This window comes from Notolabrus celidotus, chromosome 17, assembly GCF_009762535.1.
Source record: "Notolabrus celidotus isolate fNotCel1 chromosome 17, fNotCel1.pri, whole genome shotgun sequence".
In the NCBI taxonomy this organism is placed as follows: Eukaryota; Metazoa; Chordata; class Actinopteri; order Labriformes; family Labridae; genus Notolabrus; species Notolabrus celidotus.
In genome coordinates this window covers 6,956,305-6,980,977 of record NC_048288.1, presented here as the reverse complement: position 1 = coordinate 6,980,977, position 24,673 = coordinate 6,956,305, and the positions used below count along the sequence as shown (strand labels likewise).

Below are 24,673 nucleotides of genomic sequence, written 5' to 3'. Positions count from 1 at the left end.
GGCAGCAAGTCAGTTTTGTTTTTGTTAATTTTCTTAAAATTAGACATTATGTCTTCACTAACATTTTTGCTTGCTTGTAACATCTGGGGAAAATAAGTTGTGTCTTGACTTGTAAGGCTAATGAGGGTTATATTTAGTGCAATGAGATATTTTGAGGAATAAAACAATAGCTGAGTTGAATTTTTACTTGTTAATATGAATGCATAATGCTATACGAGCAAATGTGTTCAAAGATTCATGCACTTCTTATTTCTCTGTCACCTTACCTGGCTGCTGAATAAGGCCTGGGCTGCAGTTTCGGCAAATGCTCTGAAAAGCAAGCACAACTGTCAATCACTCCGGTGTATTGCTTAGATTATGTTACAGAGACACCCATGACAGAGAGGAGGCTAAATAAGTGAAAGTCATCCCGGTCCATGGAGACATCCCACCCACCAATCTTTCCACAGCAACCCCCACGCAGGTACCAGTCTTGTTTCTAGGACATACTTCTATATTTATGAAATTACTAACTCAGGGTTATGGATTCCCAAGTGTCCAGATGTGGAGCCAGTAGGAAACAGATTGCTTATGCAGAGCTTATTTCAATGCCAGCCATGAAGGTGCCCTCTTTTGGGTAATATGTGGCGTGAATTACCTCAGTAAGGATGTGTCAGAGAAATCAGGAAAACTTATTAAGAGTTGTAGATAACTTTTCACCCCGTAGCAACAACATTTGCAATCTGCTGCGCTGAGACCACCGCCAACTCTACGGCTAAAAGACTGATTGGGAGTCGTGTGATGCACTCCCTTACATTTTATTTGTGTCTCAGTAATAGATGGACCTGGAAAAGTGAAGCTGCACCATACGCACCAGCTGAGGCCTCACAATAACACATTTTTCTGCTAAATTGCACAGGCAGACAAACAGCTGGACTAAATCTGCTGTCTCTTATTTTTTTGGATTTCTCTGACAACTAAACAGCTCAGGGTGTTAGCAAGACAGCTCGGCACTTTGACACCCGTTTCATCTCTCTGAGCCGGGATGTTTGGATTTTTTTTTAAGTGGTGATGCATTAAACACATTAAAGCGAGTCTGAAAGACAGTTTGGAAGAAAAAAAAACAACTATTCTTGAATTTCATCCACATTTCCGTTCATCGTTAAGGACCAAAAAGGAGTTCACATCAAAAGAGTGAAAACAGTTAGCAAAAAACTGCAGATAGAAATTGGAAATATTAGATAAAATCATGAGGTTTGTGATCTTTCAGAGAAGTGAGAATCTTCATGCACTCACATGAGACTTGAAATTAGATGATATGTCAGTCTGAAAGAAGAGAAGAAGATTTCTCAAAGTGCGTCCTCACTGATCTAGAAAATACACTTGAGACTGCAGTTTGTTTGTTAGATAAAAAACAAAATCTCATGAACTCAAGCTCGCACACGTGATCTGCTTCTGCACACTGTTGAAAAAGAAATGGTATTTTAAGTGACAGAAGTGCGTGTTATCTTGAAACTGTAAGTCTTGTTTTATTTTTGATAGAGGTTGCATTCATTGTTTAGTTTTTCTTAATTATTTTGTCTGAAAATAATAAAAACAAGCCAATTAAAATGTTCCACAGCATGACAGATATAATCTACTTGTTTGTTGTAACCAAAAGAAAAACAATTAACTCTTGAGCAAATGAGACGCTCCTGAATCTTCTGTCAACCCACCGACTGACAGCTCAACTTAATTATGTTAAATGTGGATTCAAAGATGTATCTTAGGCAAAATATTTCACCTAAGAAGAGAGCTAACTTTCATGAGGAAAACTTTTACTCTTAGAGAAATTGAAATCTTTAAACACGAAACTCCAAAATGTATTAATGACTGCAAGGGCAGACAAATTTACAAGGAGAGCCCAGATTACACGTCGGTCTGCCTTTGATATAATCAATATTCTTGTGCTGTAAATGTTTCTCACAGTAGCTCATTTGTAAATACATTATCAGAAATAATTAGGAACAAGCTGAAAAAGATGAAAAAATAATTAATGTTTCTCATAACAGGAGGTGAGCAGCCCCAGAGAGGCCTCATCTTTTTGAACAAATCGTCACACACAACAGATCCAGGATTGCTTTCCATCAGGGGAAACACACACCTCTCCATCAGAGGGTGTATCATGTACGTTAACACAATCCTCTGCTGCAGCACTGTGCTGGAGCTGCTGCTTTTCTGTCTCAGAGTGACAGCACATGTCCGAAACAGAGGACAATCAATCCATCATCTCACATCACTGCACCGTGATGATACTGCCGCGGGATACAAAAGGATATATCACTTTTAAAACCTCTGAGTGCAAAGCTTTGTTTTTTATTGTTGCAGTGAGTGGCTTGAGGATGCATCGTAAAATATGTATTGCAAAAGAAGGTCTCTGTTCCAAAAAATACAGTCTCAGGGTCCCCGATATGTTTTTCAGAAAATGAGCATTTTCAGGGGTATCATCGATCATACTGCACAACAATATCATCTATTCCATCTGAGAAGTCTCTCTGTGCAGCAATTTATATGCATAGGTACCGTTTTAGTGGAACAAAATGAGATAGCAATGTGCTTGAACATAAAAGTTTTACTTTTAAAGACATACGAGGAGTTTCTTCGGTGCAGATGGCACAAAGAGAGAATTACAAAGGTTGTTAGCATTAAAGCATTAAGATGACTTCCTCCAGGGAAGACTTTTTACTCCTTCTTCAAACCTACAAACAGCTCGTTTCAAGATTTTCAAAGCTCACGGCCCTCTGCAACCATTTAAAAACTTTTCTGTAGCATTTTATTACATCTTCAGTGACTACATGAGGAGCTATATGTGATATGCAGAGCAGGACATCTCTGGTCTAATTTCAAACCATCCAGGATTGTGAGCAAAGGGACACATCTGCTGCACTTTAGTGTGTTTTTTTTTACTTAACTTTCTGTGACACGCTGCACTTGTGCCTAAGTAGAAAGAAAGGGGATAAAAGTGCACCCTGGTACAGTTTCATTTTGAGTCCTGCGGTAAAGTAAATTGAAAAAGATGCTCATGGACAGGATTGAGCTCCCGGGGGCTGCGACCCCAAAGTTTTTATCTGAAACAATAGGCCGTGTAACAGCAAGAGAGCTGACTCCAGGAAGAAGGTATCTTTCACAATTTATGCCCAGCATTAACTTTTGTACCCAGCATGCACTTGTCCAAAGACGCTTACACACATCCCTCTCATTATTTATATTTAGTGTACAACAGCATAAACTCTGATCAGCAAACACCTCCCTCAGGTCGGGTTAATGAAGCAGGAAAGGTGCAGAAGCGCAGCAGTGTACTTTTACACTCTGAGTCAGAGTTGACCATTAACCTCCGCTCCTAACTGACCCTGCGTGATGTGTCCTTGCAGAGCTCGCCGCCCCACCACTAAACACCTCCCCCTGTCCCTGAAATAACAGCTGTTGCCCTGCAGGGCCTCCAGCGTCACATTACACACGAGGGCCCGCTCGCCGCAATTCCCAATTTCTGCATCAATTCACCACGAAAAAAAAGGTGCTGCGGTTGGCAAGTCGACCAAAAATAACCGACAGCGGGGAAGGCCGAGAGCTGTGACGCAGCTGTTTTAGAGGACGACTCTACTTGCATGTTAAGCTGCGGCCAACTAATTTCACTGTCTGTTAAGTTTCAGTCAAAGCTTATTAGATCCATACTGAATGGCCAGCCAGCTATCTTAATGAGCAGAGAAAATGTTAGTTTTCTGCAGACAGTTGGCTCAAGGGGTCAAGGGAGGATGGCAGAGATGGCCGACAGCAGCAAAAAGTGATCAATATTATTAGCAGGGAAAGCGATAATAAATTAACAGAGAACCTTTCTCTTGACTTGCAGCTACAGTACTGCTTTTATATTCACTGACACTTTGGAGAAGAAAAATACAAATTGGGGCTACGTGTACTTAAGTTTGAGACAAGGAAATGAGTGTTGATCCTTTGGGGAGGCCTCTGATGTATACAGTCTGACCAGCCAGTATAATTAAACACTGACTATACCAGCCTCAAGACTGGCCTCACTTAGCTCTTTACTGGGGCTACAGTGACCCCTTCTGGACGGAAATAACACAGGCATACACTGCTCTGCATCACAAACACAGGAGAGCAACTTGTTCTTACCTGAGGTCTTTAAAAAGCAAGATAAATAGATCAGAAGTCATTTAGTCTTCTGGTAATTAAACAGCTGCAGTCTGACTCCCAATCTCATGCCAATCACTGTGATTTACTGTTTGCCTCAGGCAGCATTAGAAGCCTGCATTCATTTAAAGTGCATCAATTAAAACAGTAAATCTGTTCATAAAAACAACATGAGGAACTACTCAAGCTCTGCAGGAGCACAAGTTTGTCTTCTCATTATTGAGAGGATGAATGTCACACCTCAAATGTGTCTGTTAGCTCTGAGACCTGAAGATGAAAAGATAAGAAGATAAAAATATGAGTGATGTAATGTTCAGATTGTGCTCTTCAAGCTTCCCGTTATGTAATCCATCACACAGAGACAGAATTCATCGTTGAGTTTTTGGCTGCAGGACTAAAAAAGCAAGTAAATGAGATATTAACAGTAGGCGTCCTGACCTATGAGGAGGCTGAGAGGAGGAGAGCATGATGGGAAGGCTGCGAGAAGCTCCAAAACGCTGAGGCTCTGGTCCCTCACGTACAGGTTGTAGTCTGCAGCGCCTTGTTTACTGCAGAGCTCCTGCAGTCTCCTCCTCTGCACACTGTCCCCTGTATGCTCCACCAGTGCTCGGAGGAACGCCTGATGAGAGGAAGAAATCAGATGCTGAGTGACTTACAGCTTCTCTACAGACTGTCAGAGGAAATGATCATTACTCTTTCAGTTTCTGCTCCTGCAATTCACATTTATCACTTGAAAGAGAAGACACATACAAACTTCAATGCTTCACTGCAAACAGGACTTGTTATTTCAGACTTAAGGAAAATAGAGTTTTTGATTCTGACACACTCAGTTAAACGATAGATATATACTGCAGGGTTAACTTTCTGCCTCTGTATCATTGCTATTTAGCTTTAAAGGCTTTTACAGATAATGTGATATAAGCAAAGGCAAACAGGCATTCTTATAATCCTTTGAAAAAGTCATCTAAATCAATTAATGTAATCAGTTACTGTGATAAATATGCAGAAGCTGCTGCTGCTGTTTAACTGGCACGGCATCAATTATTGTTAATCTCTGAGTTGGCTTTGATGTAAATTAACAGGATTAAAAGCATCAGGAGAGAATATTGAAATGAAACTCCTGAACAACTTTTGGATTAATTTTAGTCCACAACCATTTATCTCTCTGATGTAGTAATCACAACCTCTGAATATTTGTCATGCCTAAGTGTTGGGTATAATTCCAGTGATTCATTATACTTTAGGAGTGCACGTATGGAGAGAGTACTGGCATGTACTTGTAGCTCTCACTGGAGGAGTGATGATTCCCTCCCCCTGATTCATCCTGCAGACAACACTTCAGCACCAGAGTCGAAAACAGCGTCAGTATCAGCCCCTGGTTAGCTTCAGGAATAATATCCATATTTAGGGCGATAATGATAATTATCGTGATATAATTTTTCTCAATATAAATATAACAAATGTTCGATAAAACTTTGATATATTTAAAACTGTAATTACACCCCCCAACCACTGGAAAAGAGGGGGCACTAATGTGCCTTAAACACTAGTTGCCACCAAGCGGCAAACTCCGGTCTCAAACGATGAAGCCAATGCGGAAGTGATATAAACTGCAATACATCGAAAATCCGCTTGAGGCTGGCTGCAGAAACACCGGAAACCACATAGATATGAATGGGAAAAAGACGATCTTTGCAGCATTAATAAACATGTTTACAGCCTGGTTCAAAAAACGGCTTGGCCCTACAACACTAATCTCTCTAATGGCACACACTGTACGGGGGGTGAATTTTTTTCTAACGTGACGATTAAGAAGATATTAAGATTATGAGTTTTGCCCAAATAAGGACATGACTGACGTGACTCCCGGTCGGGAACACACAGCCATTGGCTAAGAGACTCACACTACGTCACACTCTGCCTAGTTGAGTTCCGCATTACCAATATGGCTGCCGCCGTCGATTTGCTTCAATACAGCTCTCAGGAACAGATGGGTGACGTCACGGATACTACGTCCATATTTTATACAGTCTATGGTTGCCACCCAACATTAGAAAGCAGAAGAAGGTGACATTGAACAGCCAATCATGTCCCACGGTAAAACAATAGACTGTATAAATAATGGACGTAGTGTTCGTGATGTCACCCATCTGTTTCTGAAGCACTGTTTTGAGGCCAGTCGTCAGCGGCAGCCATATTGCTGCTGTCGAGCGATTGTGACGTAAAGAGGCAGGCTTTGAGCCTCCTAGCCAACTGCTAGTGTTCCCGCCTGTCAGTCAAGTCAGCTGTGCCTCTCATTAGAAGACTCTTAATCTCAATATCTTTTAAATTACCACGTTGTGAAAAAATTCAACCCCGTACAGTGTGTGCCGATTGAGAAATGAGCTATCCAGACTACACTCGTCTTTTGAACCAGACTGTAAACATGTTTATTTCTGCTGTAAAGATCAGCTTTTTTGAATTGGTGTGTATGTGGTTTCCGGCATTGGACATGCTTGGGTAAGAGGTAGGAAAGCTTAAAGATGTTTGGAGTGTAATGTAAACACAGCTGAAAAGAGTGACAATTAATGGAGTGAAGTCCACATTGTTGAAATACCTTGGCACAGTGTTTGACTCCAACTTAAAATTCACGGAAAACACAGAGCTGATTTTGAAACGTGGACAAGAGAGTATACACCTGATGCACAATCTAAATTCTTTTAGTCTCAGAGAACATTTGATCCAGTTTTTATCACTTTTTTATTGAAAGTCATTTAAGGTTTTCTATTATCTGCTGGTTTCATGGTCTCTCTTTGAAAGACAAGAACAGTTTGAACAGTATTATTAAAGTCTGCTCCAAAATGATTGGTGTACAGCAGCAGGATCTGGGTTCCCTTTGGAGGAACCGCATCACTAATAAAGCCAGAGGGATAATAGGCCAACATGAACACATCCTAGCCAAGGAGTTCTCTTTAATGCCCTTAGAGCAGCGCTATCTCGCTCCTCCCAGAAAAACAAACAGATACGCAAATTATTTTATTCCTTCTGCCATCAGACTTCTAAATGCTGATACAGCTTTTAACAGTTACTGTGTTTTTAAAAAATGTTATTTTAGTCTATTTTAATTTATCATTTTACTCTTTATGACAAGCCGCATCTTGCACTGCTGTTGTCACTGACATGTTGACTGTTGTTGAGTGTTGTTTGTCTGTCAGTGTTTGTGTTGTTTAATGACAAGCTGGTACACTGCAAACCAAATTGCCCTCTGGGATGAATAAAGTTCTCTGAATCTGACAGAGACACTGAAGAAGATGCAAAACCAACCAGCTCAAAGCAGAGACCCTAGTCTGACACTGGTGACTCTGTGTTAACTATTAACTTAATACACTTCATTAAATACAATTTCTGGATGCGGGTAAATACATCTGATTATGCAAATTATCTCAACCTGAGAGAAATAAGAATCTACAAACTAAAACTCAATAAAAACACAAAAATCTCATCTTACACAAAAGATCTGCTTCCTGTTAGCACCGTCAGAAATGATGGATTCAAGAAGCTTATCAGAAACTAAATCCAGATACAAGCTAACAAACCGTCTCGTTTCTTCAACTTTAACTCAGGAGCAAAACTGTGCCGTTAAATTTAAATGAAATAATGATTTGTTTTTTATCGTTATAATTATCGGTATCGACTGAAATGAAAAAAATTATCATGATAAAATCTTTTTTAATATCGCCCAGCTCTATCCACATTTGTCTCAGCAGGAGAGGCGAGCATGTCAAGTTATCGCTCTGTGTTTAATGCTGTTGTATAAATTGTTGGGAATTGTTCTTCCTGAGAGGCCGAGGTGATTCTAAAAACCATGCAGTATAAAGATTATGGAGGTAGTAAATGCTTTAGTAGGACAGATTAACTGCTTGTATTACACAGACAGGTGTTGTAAAATAAAACTCTTACTGCCTTGGAAGTCTCAAGGCAACTTTTTCATCTGAAATCATCTCTTTTCATGACAGAGTTTAATAAGAGAGAGAAAAGAGACAAGTGTTGAATACAGCTGGAGAGAGTCTGCTGAAGCTGTTATGATTATAATATAAAGTTTTCAGACACATCATCTGTTCGATACGGACAGCTGAAAAGCTTCTCTAATTAAATCCATGAAGAAATCAAAAGTAATGTTTCCCTAATGTCTCTTTCTTTGGCTGTTTTTTTCATATTTATCACAAACTCTAAGCCGTTTCACATTCTGGGCGAGCTGATGTTACACTTCTTCAGAAAAAACTGGATTGTTTCCATATTAAACATTTCACGAACCATCGTCCTCTCATCATGGAGTGTGCTGTTTACACAGAGCAGTGAACTAACGATGATGCTTGCGCTGCAGGCTTTTCATTTTGGTTGTAATGTTTTTGTTAAATGAGGAATTTAATTTGCAAAACAAATAACTTCATGACGTTTTTAATTTGAAGGGGGGGGAAAAGAAAATACGAAACAGGTCACACGAGGGTTCAGACGTTGATTAGCTACAGTCGTTGCATCTTGAGTGTTTTAAAGAGTGCTGTTTGCAGATAAGGTTTAACTCACACACATGCCAAAGCTCTGAAGAAGCTCAAGACTTTGGCTGTGTGATGTTTCCAAACACCAAATGTGTTCATCTACACTCCCACAGGACAGTTCAATCAAACATTCAGCTAAGAGCACCTTCGATAAAGCTTTGTCAAACCAAACTGTAAATCTGAGCACATTTTTTGGATCTGTAAGACGATTTTAGCGGCACAACAAGTCACAGTTTCATTGTTGTCCTAATGTAAGCTATCCCAATTAACATATTTTAAAAGTCTAAATTGAATGGAATAACTGATAAAAATCATTTCCCACAGTTAATCAATGCTCCCTCACTCAGCAAGTTTACATTTTACCTACAGGATGGATCAGCAGCCGTGCTTTCACACCATTCTGATGCAGCCAGATGAATCTAAAGCTTGCTGTCTGCTGCCCTCAGATTTTTCATTGCCCTGTTTAGTCTTTACTCTTTGGTTAAATTTAGCAAACACAAGTATTATATAAACAGAAACTGTAGTATGAAGCTAATATGCATCCTTGATAATTCTTTCAACAAGATCACAAAGATCACAGGATAACCTACGATGCCCTTTAAATCACTTTTCTTTGATCCTAGAGTTTTTAAAGAAACTGGTGGCTGTGACTTTCAACTAAAAGCCCAGTTAAACCAGAACAATCTGCCCAACATACACTGCATTTCACCTCTTTGAGACGCATCTCTTGGTTTTGTTTGTAAGGTGTTTGTTTGTTTGTTTCAATAACTTATGTCAAGCTCTGGGTCCCGTTTGAGGTAATGCATGTGGGGATGAACGATAGAAAGGGTGGCGTGATGATAAAAGGTTTATGGACTATTTTTGTGTGTAATTGTCAGTCCAAAACTTGAAATTGGTTTATTAGTATGTTGTTTAATCGGTCTTGTTCCTTTTGTTGTTGTTTTGTTAAGGTGGTCTACTTTTTAAACTGTTGTGTACAAGGGGAGTATCCCTTGATGCCTCACATCCATAGACTTTCTAAATAATGGACGTAATACCCGTGATGTCACCCATCTGTTCATGAGCGCTGTTTTGAGGCCAATCATCGACGAAAGCCATATTGGTAATGCAGAACTCATCCAAAAGAGTGTGACGTAAAGAGGCGGGGTTTGAGCCTCCTAGAAAACAGCTATGTGTTCCCGCCTGTCAGTCAAATCAGTCATGTCCTTATTTGGGCAAGAACTTGTAACATCAATATCTTCTGAACCGTCCGATAGAAAAAAATTCACCCCCCATACAGAGTGTGCCGATAGAGAAATGAGCTACGTAGATCGAAGCCGTATTTTGAACCAGGCTGTAAACATGTTTATTTTTGCTGCAAAGTTCGTCTTTTTTGAATGGGTGTGTATGTGGTTTCCTGTGTTACTGCAGCCAGCCACAAGTTGATCCTCGATGAACTGCAGTTTATAACACTTCCGGATGGGCTTCATATTTTGAGACCAGAGGTTGCTCACATCCCACACTAAAATAATACTGCAGTAACCTGAGCAGTAAGTGCATGTTTGCTTCCTTGAGCAGCCTAAATGAGAGCTTCCACTGGGATTGAGAGGAGCCAGTATCTCATTGATTCAGAAAAACTGAGCATATACCTGTTTGCTTTTCTCGTGATTCAAAGAGAATGATTTCATCAGTTCAGAAAAAACATGTTTTTTTCACCTGAGTGCAATATGCTTTCTTAAGGACCCCTTTGAAAATGAGATTTTCCTCAAATTAATTTCAAATTGAACCATATAACATATTATTGTGATACTAAACAATGTAATCACAAGACTTGTATCTCATACTGTGCTGAGCAATTAAGAAAATAAACATTGTGAAATAATAAATGGTAGTCATGTTGAAATATATGATAATTATACCCCTTCACTAAATCTGACACAAGCAGTAGAATGGTGCTCTAAGTACAAAAACCCTAACCCTTAAATCCTTGTTTTCATATTTAATGCTACATCAACAGGTAGTACATTTCAAAGCAGCTTAACTTGTGTGAATTACAAGCTTAGTAGCTCTACAACAGAGGGGGGCACATACCTTTTTAGGAACACTTCTGATCTCAAGACACCATGTGAACAGATACAGCAGAGAGATGTTCTGAGGGATGTAAGGAGGCACCTGAGCGGCTGTAGCCGAGGAAGAAAGCACATTATCAGAACTTTAAAAAAGATTGTAACCATGTAAACAAAAGTGTTACAAACATAAGAGGCTGTGTGTAATGTTTACCTTTCTTCTTAGTATCTGTACGAAGTGATACGTTCACTTGATGGTTCCTCTTGTCATGGAGGGCCAATCTGTGGAGCATGTCCTCCACCTCAGAGGCTCTGTTTGGGCAGAACACATCAAACGAATCCCCTGGCTGATAGGTCATCATCGGGTACGCCTAAGAATGAAATACAAGCATTATAAGTGCAAAATACATCCAGCCAAGTTTGAGTTTAGAGAATTATCAGTCTGTCGTGCTTACAGAGACGTCCAGCTCTAAGAGGAGAGCTGTTTTGACTGAGTCTCCTCTGGTCAGCTGAACTGCCTTGGATACAGGAACTTCAAAAAGAGTGTCTTTGATCATCAGTCCATCAGTCTGAAGGGAGAGATGTAAGATGAAGAATATGGCATACAGGTTTTAAATTTAAAACAGTTTTATCAGGAGTACCAGTCCTTACCTGTTCCATTAAGTCCACCTCCTGAAGAGACACGTCCAGGTAGGGAGGAGGCAGCGCGGGAACATTAAGAGAAGAATCAGACAGTGGTGGCAGGGAGAATATCAGTGAGGCTGCCAGTGCAACAAGAGGAACTCCAGCATCTGTGGTCTGAGTCCCTGGTTTTGATGTAGAAACACTGGCAGCATCGTGGAACTGGGATGCCAACCTGTCATTTCCCAAAGGAGAAGCTGGCCCGGGATCAGTAACAGCAGTCTGTGTAGTAGAAGCTGAAACTGAGGATGAGTCAGCAGATGAAAACGTGGAGACAGTCTCCACAGATGAGTTGGCGGATTTACAGTTCTGTTGGTCAGTGATGCTTAAAAGGCTTAGCTGGACATCTGGAACGGATGAATCAGGAGCATCCTTTGACGAGTCCCCTGCTTCTCCTGTCGAGTAATCTGCCCTATCAGAAGCCATTTTTGATAAGGCAGCTTTGATTGCTTTCCACAGACCTTCAAGCCAAGGATCCACTACCACCTCCAGCCTGGAGAGAACAAAGTCCACGAAATTTCACACAGCAGTGTAACAAGAAGATAAGAAAGAGTCTGTGTGGGTAACATGCTGAAAACTTGTTCTCTAAACTTACCCTACACCATCATCTGCATATCCTGCCGCATAAAATTGTTTGGCTCCAAGTTCCTGTAGACGACTCTCAATTGTCTTCCCACAGTTACAGAAGTTTGCATAGTTTGTGTCTCCTAAAGCTGGGGCAGACGGAGGAAAAGAGATGATGAGATCTTGAGACAGCAACACTGAGCAATTATCAGGACTGTGATCATTGAAATCTATATATGCAAATCAAGTTCCCCTATAGTGCAAGACTGAGAATGTACCTAAAAGTGCATAGCATAGGTGTGTGTAATGGTCAGTAGGGAGGGTCTTCTTCTTTATGCGCCTTACAAACTGGAGGGCATTGTCTGGTGGTTCCCCATCTCCAGTAGTAGACACAATAAACACGACTGGGGCTCTCTCCTTCTCCAAATTGTACTGTAATCAAGCATATGACACAATTAAAGCTGCTGTTGGTAGTCACAGAGTACATATCAGCTCAGAGAGAGGGACTTTGAATGTCAACACTATCCCTCCCAACCAGATTTCCTCTTCGCCCCCAAACAAAGATCAGCGTGTGCAGTCATAGTAGAGGCTGCCCCTTAACCAATCAGGACAGAGGATTGGACATTAGCTATGATTGGTCCGTCTTAATGGGAACGAGTGGAATAATAACATTGCATGATACAAAGGAATTGGAAAACGCAGAGATTTCGCAATAGTCTCAAATTACTCCACTTACCGATGAGTATTATGACCTTTTCGCCAAACCCAGCAGAAAAAAGTAACATTTTTTACACCATTCCTATCGACAGCAGCTTTAAGGGCATTCAAATCATTGAGAAAACACTTTACAGTCCACTAAATCTTACAAAATCCACATGAGTGCATTAGATGTGCATCAGGAGTGGGACTTTACAGATGTGTTGCATTCAAGAAAATGGTCATGATATACAGCAGTAGTTACCCTTTCATTTTGTTTCAAGCAGCAGAGCTCAGCAGTCAGCCCGTGCTCCTCTGCCTCCTCAGCTACCCCCTCAGCTATGGACTGGGCTTGTCCCTTCTGAGATCCATACAGAACCACAAACCTGGGCTTCACCTCACAGGGCATGCTGGATGAGTCCAAAATAAACAATGTCAGCACATCTGAATAATGCACAGTCCGTTATTGAGCTTCTTCTTGATTTTATCTTACCTACAAACTGCATATTTACACAGGTCATGCGTAATGTGCCACTGGACAGCCCGAGCAATACTGTGAACAGCAACAAGCCCGAGCACCACCATACAGTACCCGGATGTCGCGTCAGTATTTGACGTTTGTCAAGACTACAATAAGTGCACGTGGTTTCTAGAGTTTAGTTAATCGCAACATATGATATGTAACAACAAAGCTTTTCAAGAATTAAATCAGCTCAAATTAATGTTTGTGACTGAATAAGTGAAAACATTCAGTCCTGCCAGTTCTGACTCGCTTTGCTTTTCCCTTTCGCGACCTGAATGTGGTCTGTAAAGTTTAAGTTACACTATTTTGAACAATTAATTCCACTAAAAAACAGATACAATCCAGAGCTCAGTTCTGGGAAGTTAGATAATTTCATACCTTTTCAAAACAGCTGTGGAGAGTCACACATTCCCCGGTCCGTCCCTTGGATTCTGTCATCACAGGGATTCTCGCGAGAACAGCATACAGGCAGTGATTGAACGAGATCGGAAGAAACCACATCGAAAAAAATAGACATCTTTTCAGTCTTAATGTAAACTTTTTTTTTTTTAAGTCGAGTATAATCATTAAGAATAATTTCATAAAATTTTTATTAATCTTGCATTTCTTCAGGGTAAAAGGCGTTTTTATTGAGTATTAAAGAAACACTTCTCCTTACTTGGTTCCGCCCTCCCCGCCCGTGGAGCCTTCCAGAAGTCGCCGGCAGACCCGTGCGGCTTGCAGTTAAGCCACACTCCAAACTATCACCATAAAATCTCCTGATTTCATCCTTGAAGCACTTTTAAGTGTCTTAACACCTCCATCAACATGTCCTCTTTGGGGACACTCGCGTTTGATGAGTATGGAAGACCTTTCATCATCATTAAAGACCAGGACAAGAAGACTCGGTTATCGGGCATTGACGCATTGAAGGTACAATGGGCTAGCTAGCGGTGCATGGCACGTTGTTTAGCAAGTCATCCACTTTCTGTCAGCTGTGTGTCGTTTGAAATGTTAAACTGGCAGCAAATGTTTTATTAAGCAAGGAAGTGACCATAGACGTATATCTAGCTGTCAAACTGAGCTGCTAGAGCTATGAAATACTAAAGCCTTAGCTCCAATAGCAAGTCATGCTAACACAGAGGCCCATGTGCTTTCTGTAAGGCGTTCAGCCGATGGGTGTTGCAAGGCTGTGCCCCACCATGTCACTATGGATGCACATCATTTCTATGGATGGAAATCTTTCTCTCAGACACTATTTTGCATCTGTCTTCAGTATATCGAGCTTTATATCTATATTTACTAAAATGTGAGCTAATGTGAAAATGTTTGTTTTGCAGTCTCACATTATGGCAGCCAAAGCAGTGGCGTCAACGCTGAAAACATCTTTGGGACCAAATGGTGAGTAACAAATGCTGTCCACTAATGGTAGAGTTTCCATTAAATCTGTATGTCATTTCTAAAGAGCTGATGGATGTTGTCTTCACGTGTACTCCTTACATCCAATCCACTAATACAATTCAATTTAATCTTGCAACCAGGCTAGGGATGAACATTTTAAGTATTTTTCGTGAAAGATTTTTGGAAATGTTAATGATCAATTATCGATTAATCAATAATTATATTTAAAAAAAACATTATTATTCTTATGTCAAAAACAGACCAAATACGTTTTTTCCCTCTAAATTATATTTTCACAGCAACAAAATGCATCTAACTTACGGTATTGAATACGGGTACAACATGTTTAACACTGATTATCAACTATCAGGCTCATTAAAACATTATTCACAGACATAGTCTTATAAGTGAAGGATCATAATACTAACAGAAAAGTACTTCAGACTCACAGTGCCCAGTTTTCTGTCTACTCGTTCTTATTGAGAATAATAAACGTGTGTATTCTATCAAGTGTCAGCCAGGAGCGCAACCAGGTCATAATCAGTCCAGCTGCAGAATAGCCTGGTTGGCTCTGATGTTGCTGGTCTGCAAATTTAACGTACTACAAATTCCCACGGTCAGTTGGCTTTGTATCTAAAGGTGGGGAAATGTCCTGTTTAAAGTTGTCAACCGCCATGTTGTTGTTGGCAGCAGTTGCGTATTGATCCTCTTCAAAAAGCGGAGACTTGACGCGCAGCCTCAGCCGCCAGCTGAGCGTCTCCGCTGTGTGCATCACCTTAAACTGCTGATTCACATTGAAACATGCTTTAAACTTAAAACACCTCCCTGATAGCTGAATGTAATATGAGACCACGTGATGGAAAAATGAAAACAAAAAATGTGTGTTTCAAGTAATTTTTTAACAATCAATTAATCGATACTTGATTGATTGTGTACATCCCTATTTACAACCAAACACACTTCATTTATTCATAACCTTCCTCTGTCGTTGCATCCAGGCCTTGACAAGATGATGGTGGACAGGGATGGAGAGGTGACTGTCACCAACGACGGAGCCACTATTCTTAGCATGATGGATGTGGATCACCAGATTGCCAAGCTGATGGTGGAGCTCTCCAAGTCGCAGGATGATGAGATTGGTGATGGAACCACTGGAGTTGTTGGTACGTGGGGGAAAGGGGCTTGGTGGGGATTTCTGTGGCCTGTAAAACTGGATGTATGTCTGTGGTGGTGTGCTGATGATCCTAATGTAGGATCAAAGCTGTCAGTTATCACAAAATCATGCAACCCTAGATGGATGTTATTGAAAATAGTACTATAAGTGTGCAGACACTGTACACCTATTATTGACACTGGCTAATACTTTTTACAAGCTATTGGAAACTGGAAATTGCTCTGCTAGATCACACACTACTAAATCTTATCATTTTCCTGCACAGGAAATAATTAGAGCCCACGTATCATCCAATAACTTTGTCTTAATTTCATCAATTTGCTATTGTAGCATGCTAAATTATAAAACGATTTGTCAATTCATGAGTTTCTGTTCACACCTTTATAGACCTAATTGTTCTGAGAGTGATGACTCTTGTAAATACACTGTGTCCTGTAATTATATCACAGCTAGACTGATGTTGAAGTCCTATATTTAAAAAGCTTGCTTGACAAAAGTAAAGTTGTGAAATGTTTGATCAAGCCGTTTTTGTGCATTTGAAACAAACTCCAGCTTCTGTTGATATCACTGACACAGTATGTTTCCTCTCCTCCTCAGTGCTTGCTGGGGCTCTGCTGGAGCAGGCTGAGCAGCTGCTGGACCGCGGGATCCACCCCATCAGGATCTCTGATGGTTACGACCAGGCCGCACGCATTGCCATCGAACAGCTGGACAAAATTGCAGAAACTCTCCCCTGTGATCCCGACAACACAGAACCGCTCATTGAGACCGCCATGACAACTCTGGGGTCTAAAATGTAAGTGATTCGAACAGTAAAGGGACAATTTTGCTTTCAAGACTCTACAATATAATGAACTAAATTAGTTTTCTTTACTTGAGTCCATCATATTTACAGCTGAATCAATTCACCTTTTTAAAAGTGATGCTACAAATCATAAGTTGGCTTTAGATTGATTTTAATAAATAAACTGGTAGCTTTGTGTACGTTTTCATGTGTCAACCAACAACCTACATGTAAAAGTAAAACCTGTGATCCACCTTTCAACTCAAGAGCTTCTTTTTTTTTATGTCAGTTCAGCATCACAAAGGACAGTTGTATATTCAGGACTCTAATAATCTTAAACCTAAATTATAACTCTTCTTTCAGCATCAACCGGTGCCACAGACAGATGGCAGAGATTGCAGTGAATGCCATCCTCACTGTGGCAGACATGGAGAGGAAGGATGTGGACTTTGAGCTCATCAAGATGGAGGGCAAAGTTGGAGGCAAGCTGGAGGACACACAACTCATCAAGGGAGTGATCGTTGACAAGGAGTTCAGCCACCCTCAGATGCCTAAGGTACAAATATTTACCCCTAAATTGATTTGATTTATGTGGGAATGAAATACTCCAAACCCTACAGGTTGTACTGTATGTATTTGACCACTATAGGACTGTGATTTTGACACCGTGTACTTCTTAACACTCAGGTCCTGAAAGATGTCAAAATCGCCATTCTCACCTGCCCATTTGAGCCCCCAAAGCCCAAGACCAAGCATAAGCTGGATGTGACCTCCGTGGAGGATTACAAAGCCCTTCAGAAGTATGAAAAGGAGAAGTTTCAGGAGATGATACAACAGGTAAGAGTTTAGCAGACTCTTGAAACTAACATCTACCACACAGAGTAGAAGTGGAGAACTTTTAGATATGATTTTTTTTTTCTGTTTCAGGTCAAAAGTAATGGTGCCAATTTGGCAATTTGCCAGTGGGGCTTCGATGATGAAGCTAACCACCTCCTGCTGCAGAACGAGCTGCCCGCTGTGCGCTGGGTTGGAGGTCCTGAGATCGAGGTGAGAGCGCCTTGTGGTTTAGTCAAACTCCTCAAACCAAAGAGTAACACGTCCTTTTAAAGCAGATAAACTGCATTTTCCCACTTCATGGAAACACGTGATAACAGATGAATTACTTTATTTCTGCAGTTGATTGCGATCGCCACAGGAGGGCGCATTGTTCCCAGGTTCAGTGAGTTGACACCAGAGAAGCTCGGCACAGCTGGTGTGGTGAAGGAGATCTCCTTTGGTACCACAAAGGATCACATGTTGGTCATCCAGGAGTGCAAGAACACCAGGGCTGTGACCATTTTCATCCGGGGAGGAAACAAAATGGTAACTGAAGCTCTGACTTGTTTTCCTGTCGAGATGTTTGTTAATCTGTGGCTTCCTCCTCACCCTTTGTTTCTCGTCCTCTGTAGATCATTGAAGAGGCTAAGCGTGCTCTCCATGATGCTCTGTGCGTCATTCGTAATCTGGTCAAAGACAACCGTGTGGTGTATGGAGGAGGAGCTTCAGAGATTGCATGTGCTCTGTCCGTCAACCAGGCTGCAGACAAGGTAAGAAACACCAGAACCTGATGATGCTGTTTTTGATTTACTCCTTTTCTTCTATTCTTTTTAAATGTGTTCTGAGTCTGAATGTCTGCCCCTCTCGTTCCTAGTGTCCATCATTGGAGCAGTATGCCATGAGGGCATTTGCTGATGCTCTGGAGGTGATCCCAATGGCCCTGGCTGAGAACAGTGGATTGCACCCAATCCAGACCATGACTGAGGTCCGAGCCAGACAGGTCAAGGAGAACAACTCCTTCCTGGGCATCGACTGCCTGCACAACAATACCAATGGTAAGGAGCCTGCTGTCTGACAATCACAACATTTAAACACAAAATAAATACTTTAAAGAAAATTAACCTTTTGTTTCTCCTACACAGACATGAAGCAGCAACACGTAGTTGAGACCCTGATCGGTAAGAAGCAGCAGATCCTGCTCTCCACTCAAGTAGTCAAGATGATCCTTAAGATCGACGACATTCGAAGCCCAGGAGAGGTCGAGGACTGAAGACCTCCTGGAACATGTTCCCGTTTCTGAGCTGATGGAGAGGTTGTAGGCACTTCCTGGAGCACCATATACAACCCGCACTGCATACTGCTATTTATCATTTGATACAAATGTTCAAGCTGTTAACGTGTCAGTCACCATTAAAATGTTGGTCCGTAGACATTTACAGACTGTTGTTGTGATTTCAAACTGCAAACACGGACACTGATAAAACTTGATCTTTATTTGTGTATTTCATCACAAGTGTTCATTACATTTCTTAGTAAGCTCAAGAATGAATGCAAAAAAAGGAGGACATGTCTCGAGCAGTGTTGCCAACTCCTCAGTGAGGAAAGTAGCTATTGGCTGTATTGACAAAGTCGCTAAATTACGTCATTATTATATCATTATCAAAATGGGAATGGACGCTGCAGGAGAGAAGTGTAACATTCAGGGAGAGACAAAGAGGTTAAAAAAAACACCTTCAATATGTTTATAACTACACTTAGGAGCCTACAACAAATCAAAGTAAAACATTACATTTTTCAACCACAACCGTTTCAAGATGTTTATTGCATACTATCTACATTAACTATCTAAATGGACCAAAAAGAGACGGAAGGCAGGGTCAGCCAGCAGTGTCTTCATACAGGCATGATACATTTGCAGTCTGGATTAGGAGGGGTGAACGCCTCCTGCTCTGAATGCAGCTAAGAGGGACTCCGCAGCATCCACTGCTCGTTGAGTAGAGTAAGAACGATACATGCTTTCACGTCAGTCTCCAAAAGTCTCCATTTAACACCAGAAAAAGCCACTAGATTTGTTGCTAGTCGCTTTTTTGAAAAAGTCACTAGAGGGGTCTGAAAGCTCGCTAAATATAACATTATATACATTTTGCATGCTTAAACAATAGTTCTACAAACAGCACTCATAATGATTAGGCAAGAGTGATCAACAGTTTTGGCTCTACAGATTAAATTCACATTTCAGTAACGATAAAAAAATCAGTTCTTCTGCATCCACAGGCCCACGCTAAACATCAAGGCCTCTAAATAGTGAAAAGTTCTGACCAACAATCATGACCCTTAGCTTGATTCAAAGTGCACTTATATTTTGATTTTAACCCGCGAGATTGTAAGAGACACGTAACTGAATATGCATCATGTTCCTCTGGCATCATTCATAGAAGATTACTTCAACCTGAAACTTCTTCACATGTACTTCTTGAGCCAGTTGAGTAAGTCTGCCCTGGCCTCCATAATGCCGGGTTTATCATCCGGGTTCATGTCCTCATTCTTTCGGTGGGCGAAGCCGTGTGTCTGACCAGGAAAGATCTTAACCTGGAAATCTGTTGTGCATTTCTCCTTCAGCTTTGCTTCAAGAACATTCACCTGGAGAGAGATGTTTAAAAAGGTTTCCAGCAGTCAGGTTGCACATGTACGGCATATTTTTGAGATCTACCCAGTTACCTGGTCCAGTGGTATGTAGGAATCATCCCCGCCAAAGATGAACAGCGTAGGAAACTTCAGCCCATACCTGTCCTCTCTATCACGGATGATCCCTGCACAGTATCACATGAGCCCGTCCAAAAGAAAAAACAGTGTTAAACTCACATTGGTGCATGCACATAGTTAATTCCAGTGTGTGCAAAGTATATTGTAGTAATGAAATACAGACCGTACAGCGACACTCCTGTTTTGATCTCGGGATAATTGAGGGAAAGGTAATGTGTGGCAATCCCTCCCCAACAGAAACCCACTACTCCAATGTTTTTTGCCCCGCACTGCCCCTTCAGGAACCTCAGCACTGCATCCACTTCTCTGGAGAAAGATATAGAAATATTAATACTGTCTTAAAACAAATGCAGACAGGAAAAGAAGTCACTAATCACTGGTTAATGACTGAAAACTGCAACAAACTGTACATCAACTGCTAAATAAATACAACAAATAGGATTATAATTACTTGTTAGTGTTTGTTGGGGGTCTACCTTTAAGCCACTCCCCTAATGTGGACCAGTCATTCGATGGGGTCCAAGGCTCCTTTCCAACGAAGAAGTCTGGAAGAACAGCACTGCTCGGAGGAAAACAAAAACAGCATCACAAATCACTGTGTTATAATAACTGATCCAACCACTGTAACAGGTTTTAATGTAGCACAGCCTACAGTGCTATGCCCATTTATGTATTGTAGGGGAGACCAGGTAAAGTTGCAACCATCTTTATTACTCAGATTAGAAACATGCTAGAGAGTTTACAACAGCTGTTGAAACACTGATGGAGTCCTCAAGAATGAAACGTAGTTTTGTTTTTTATTAAATGTCAAAATATCCTCATCAGATAAGTATTTAAAGATCATCTAAAGACATTTGGAAGGGACGCATTCAGCTGAAAGTCACGAGTTAACAGGGCAATGAAATCTGTCTTCTTGCTTTAAGTCGAGCGTTTCAGGCTTTTTGAATCCTCTTTGTCACTCGTGCTTGTGTCCTTCCAATTGGCAATCTAAGCAGTACATTTGTAACGCCAATAAAGCCGACCGAAAACAGCACAAGAGGAATCTCCTCCATGCTAACGGGCTAACTACAATGTAGCTAACGACCATGCCGGTCTGTCTATCGCCTTCATCTTTGTTGTAAGGCCTTTATCCTTTTCTTACTGTCCTCTACTGGTCAGGCAGTGTTGCGTAATTACTTTTATTTATTCTCCACACATCACTGGCCTGATTTGCACAATCACTGAACTTCAGGCTGTAGTGGAAAGGCAGACAACAATGGGCTACAGGAACTATTTAAGGTGCATTTCGACCAAGAGAACTACTTTACCCTGAACTAAAAGGTTCCTGTGCCCCCATTGTTGTCTGCGTTTCGACCGTGGGCTGAAGTCCCGGGTAGATTGTGCAAATCAGGCCAGTGAGGAATGGAGGGGGGGAAAAAAAGTAAATGCACTACACCACCAGACCAGTAGAGGGCAGTAAGACAAAGACAAATGCCATTCATCACAGATGACACCATAGAAGCAGACGGACAGGCAGGTATCTTTAGGCATTTTTCGGCTGGGGGAACTTTACCCTGGAACTAGGGACTTGCACCTTTTGGAAAGTACTACCCCCAAGCAGGGGGTTTTCAGGGGGGAGATCAACTACCCCTGAACTAAAATTAAGACCCTGGTTCCTCTGGTCGAAACGCACATAGTTGAGAGATGAAGTCAATTGTTCCGTGGCAAAGTTTCTGAGGTCGAAAAACGCCTTTAGTTCCTTAAAGAGAAGTTCCTGGAACTAAAAGCTCCTGGTACTTTGGGTCAAAAAGCAGCTCTAGTCGAACTGTCCTACACCTTTATATTAGTAAGTTATGTTACTCAAGTGTCTCTAACTATGCAAGTAACTTGAAATTAGTCATCTTAATGTACAAATTTGGTTGATCTAGTTCAAGCACTTTTAGATTACCTTAAACGTGAAGCCGACCCCAGTCTCCCCTAATATGCATTGTTGTTGTTGTTTTTCACTCACATGTATCCATTAGCAGCAAGCATGTCTGCAATATATCTTGTGTTTGGGAGCTCCCAGCCAAAGATGTCCTGTATAACGATGATAGCCTTGTCCGATGCAGTGGATGGTTTCACTACATAAGCCTTGATGTGCTCTATCTGGATCTCCTGACCGAGTCCACCATACTCCATCCGATCACCAATATCACAGGGACACGGCTTGGCTTCATTTGCCATCTGCAGACAGACGCACAGGAGCAGACAGACACAGACAGACACAGACAGACAGACAGACAGACAGTCAGACAGTCAGACAGCTCAAATACGTCCTCGAGTTAAACTATAACTTCGTGTTTCGACTTAGGATCTTTGACCTGATTATGCAAGCACAGCTATCACACAGGACCTTTTCCAGAATTTATTTTAGTACTAGAATAATTAACGTGAAATATAAGAACCATACCGTGTAGTTAGTGCACCTCTGATTTCCAACTAAGTATTTTGCAGGGTTAGAAACTGTTTCAGCTGAAGTTCAATCCACGAATACTGAACTGCTGTGTTATGTTGCTGTCTATGGATACCACAGCAATTTGAATTCCTGTCTTTACCTTCAAAATAAAAGCTCTCCGTCTGTTCCAAATGTTGGAATAAAAATGTTCCAAGTTGATAAGTACGGTCATAAAAGCAATCAGGCCTTTCGCAGGTTCATAAGACACAACTGAATATGTTACTATTGGGCATTTCTTTACCCATATCAACTTATTAATGTTTGAATGTTGACACTAAGGCGGGTTTTATTGCAGTGAAGATTTTCTCTTCCCTCTGATGGACACTTTATTAGTCTGACATTAAAAATCTCCAATTGCTGCTGGAGAAAGTGAAAGTGAAAGATCAGCATGGATATTATTCATTAAGTATTCATGCATGCATTATTCTAGCATGCATTATTCTAGCTTGCATGAATACTTAAGAATTGCTGTAGATCATCACTCCCTCTACTTATTGTTACCACTAATGTTACTTTCAAGGGTGACTTATCACAGGTCTAGAATGGCTCCCATTCAGAATCTTAGTGACACGAAACAGTCATCAAATTACTGATATAATGGTATGCAGATGTTTCTCTGAAAAGGCACCGCTGGGATTCGAACCCAGGATCTCCTGTTTACTAGACAGGCGCTTTGACCAACTAAGCCACGGCGCCGATAGTACATGTATGTTACAGTACAGTAGCAGCTCAGCTCAGGCGACATCACATGATCAATTAGATCTTAGTAATTAAATAGAAAAAATTAATTGATTCATATGTTTTCTAATTCAGGCTCTAGTTTACATTTTTTGGCGTTGATGTTTTCAAAAAAGGTGTACGATAAGATATCCCATGATGGAACAGTTTTTTTTCTATTTCTTTTAAACATCACTTCGTTTGAAATCATTAATTAAAAAAAAAACAAATGCAGAGAAGCTTTTGGCTTATATATATTTACTCATATCTCTGTATATTTATATGTCAATATAAATCTATGACATGAGAAAAATATAATTCTCAGTATCACATGGAGAATTAAAGCTGCAAGCGGCAATGAACCGGCCCTCGCACACTTGCACACATAGGGAAAAGTTCTGGCCGCCTGGTGTGCTGCAGGATCTGCCTGTGCAACAGAAATTACTGTCCTTCATGCACGTCAGGGTGTGATGCTCCACACCCTGTTGCAAAAGTTGGGGTTTGGAACAGCAGCAGAGCTGAATGACGTCATATATTATGCCTCCACATAAAGCACATCTGCAGCTGCTAAATTCAAAAATAAAAATGGACATGATCGAAGTGGAAAACTGACCTGAGGTCTGACAAGCCAAATTCGAAATTTTGTTTGCAAATCATAAATGCTGTATCATCCTGACCAAAGAGGAGAGGGGCTGACTGACTTGCTATCAGCGCACAGTTCATAAACTAGCATCCGTGATGTTTGGGGGCACGTTAGAGCGCATGGCATCATGTATAATAGATAGTGTTCATACTTTAGTATGGGCAACAAGGTCCATGGCCACTATTGTTTTGTTTCAGGAATGAAAAAATATGGACGTAAAGTGTGTGAGCATGTGTCAGAGAGTGTCTGTTTCTCTATGGGTGAGAAACAGTTCGCATCAAAAACAGTGCGTAAGATGGAGTGCTTGGTGGTATCCTAATAAACTATCAAACAAGTTAGTGTTTTAGCTGGTTAGCTCGTTATTAACTAAGTAACTAAGTTACTAACCGACTAAGTAGATCATTTGTAAGCTTACTAACTCAAGTAACTTAGTTAGTTTCTTAGTGATGGTGGGAAGACTCATACCTACCTACTCACCTGACTAACTAACTAACTAACTAACTACCCACCCACCCAACCAAGAGCTCTGGCGCTTCAACCATCGAAAAGAGAGCTTATCCTGTCAGCCAGGTCTGGGATCCAGAACCCCTGTCCACCGGAAGTTGTGTTCACAGTGGAAGCACCGACAGGTGGGTGTCAGCATGATGCACGAGCACCCATGCACAAGATCTCTGCCTAACACCCAGTCTCTGACCCTGGGATACTATGTCCC

The 24,673-nt window shown here is 41.0% G+C and overlaps 3 protein-coding genes and 1 non-coding gene across 6 annotated transcripts in view; 1 reads left to right on the top strand and 3 right to left on the bottom strand.

Moving 5' to 3' along the window:
- mtrr (5-methyltetrahydrofolate-homocysteine methyltransferase reductase) overlaps window positions 1-13,715 on the bottom strand; it is a 43,400-nt gene extending 29,685 nt beyond the window's left edge. The window contains exons 1-11 of one of the 3 annotated variants that reach the window (XM_034706482.1): window positions 13,587-13,657; window positions 13,179-13,238; window positions 12,951-13,095; window positions 12,268-12,421; window positions 12,021-12,138; window positions 11,396-11,918; window positions 11,200-11,313; window positions 10,959-11,115; window positions 10,770-10,858; window positions 4,603-4,783; window positions 267-309 (exon numbers count right to left, since the gene is read on the bottom strand). In XM_034706482.1, the coding sequence (XP_034562373.1) occupies window positions 267-309; window positions 4,603-4,783; window positions 10,770-10,858; window positions 10,959-11,115; window positions 11,200-11,313; window positions 11,396-11,918; window positions 12,021-12,138; window positions 12,268-12,421; window positions 12,951-13,094 (1,523 nt within the window). In that variant the 5' untranslated portion in view covers window position 13,095; window positions 13,179-13,238; window positions 13,587-13,657. Of the gene's footprint in view, window positions 1-266; window positions 310-4,602; window positions 4,784-10,769; window positions 10,859-10,958; window positions 11,116-11,199; window positions 11,314-11,395; window positions 11,919-12,020; window positions 12,139-12,267; window positions 12,422-12,950; window positions 13,096-13,178; window positions 13,313-13,586 lie in introns of those variants that run through there. The other 2 variants (XM_034706481.1, XM_034706479.1) reach the window with 2 other exon arrangements.
- Window positions 13,716-13,870: 155 nt separating this feature from the next.
- Window positions 13,871-18,787, top strand: cct5 (chaperonin containing TCP1, subunit 5 (epsilon)). Its single transcript, XM_034706483.1, has 11 exons — window positions 13,871-14,120; window positions 14,528-14,588; window positions 15,587-15,751; window positions 16,360-16,558; window positions 16,910-17,102; window positions 17,234-17,383; window positions 17,474-17,593; window positions 17,723-17,908; window positions 17,995-18,132; window positions 18,237-18,417; window positions 18,505-18,787. The coding sequence occupies exons 1-11, from the start codon at window positions 14,016-14,018 to the stop codon at window positions 18,630-18,632; spliced, it is 1,626 nt and encodes a 541-aa protein (XP_034562374.1). The 5' UTR covers window positions 13,871-14,015; the 3' UTR covers window positions 18,633-18,787.
- A 596-nt stretch (window positions 18,788-19,383) lies between these two features.
- Window positions 19,384-22,688, bottom strand: cmbl (carboxymethylenebutenolidase homolog (Pseudomonas)). The gene is made up of 6 exons (XM_034706478.1): window positions 22,557-22,688; window positions 22,116-22,330; window positions 20,577-20,684; window positions 20,289-20,431; window positions 20,081-20,172; window positions 19,384-20,002 (listed from the first exon to the last, which is right to left on the bottom strand). The coding sequence occupies exons 2-6, from the start codon at window positions 22,328-22,330 to the stop codon at window positions 19,823-19,825; spliced, it is 738 nt and encodes a 245-aa protein (XP_034562369.1). The 5' UTR covers window positions 22,557-22,688; the 3' UTR covers window positions 19,384-19,822.
- Window positions 22,689-23,223: 535 nt separating this feature from the next.
- trnat-agu lies at window positions 23,224-23,297 on the bottom strand. The gene has a single exon. It is a non-coding gene; the product is annotated as a tRNA-Thr (tRNA).
- Window positions 23,298-24,673: the final 1,376 nt, after the last annotated feature.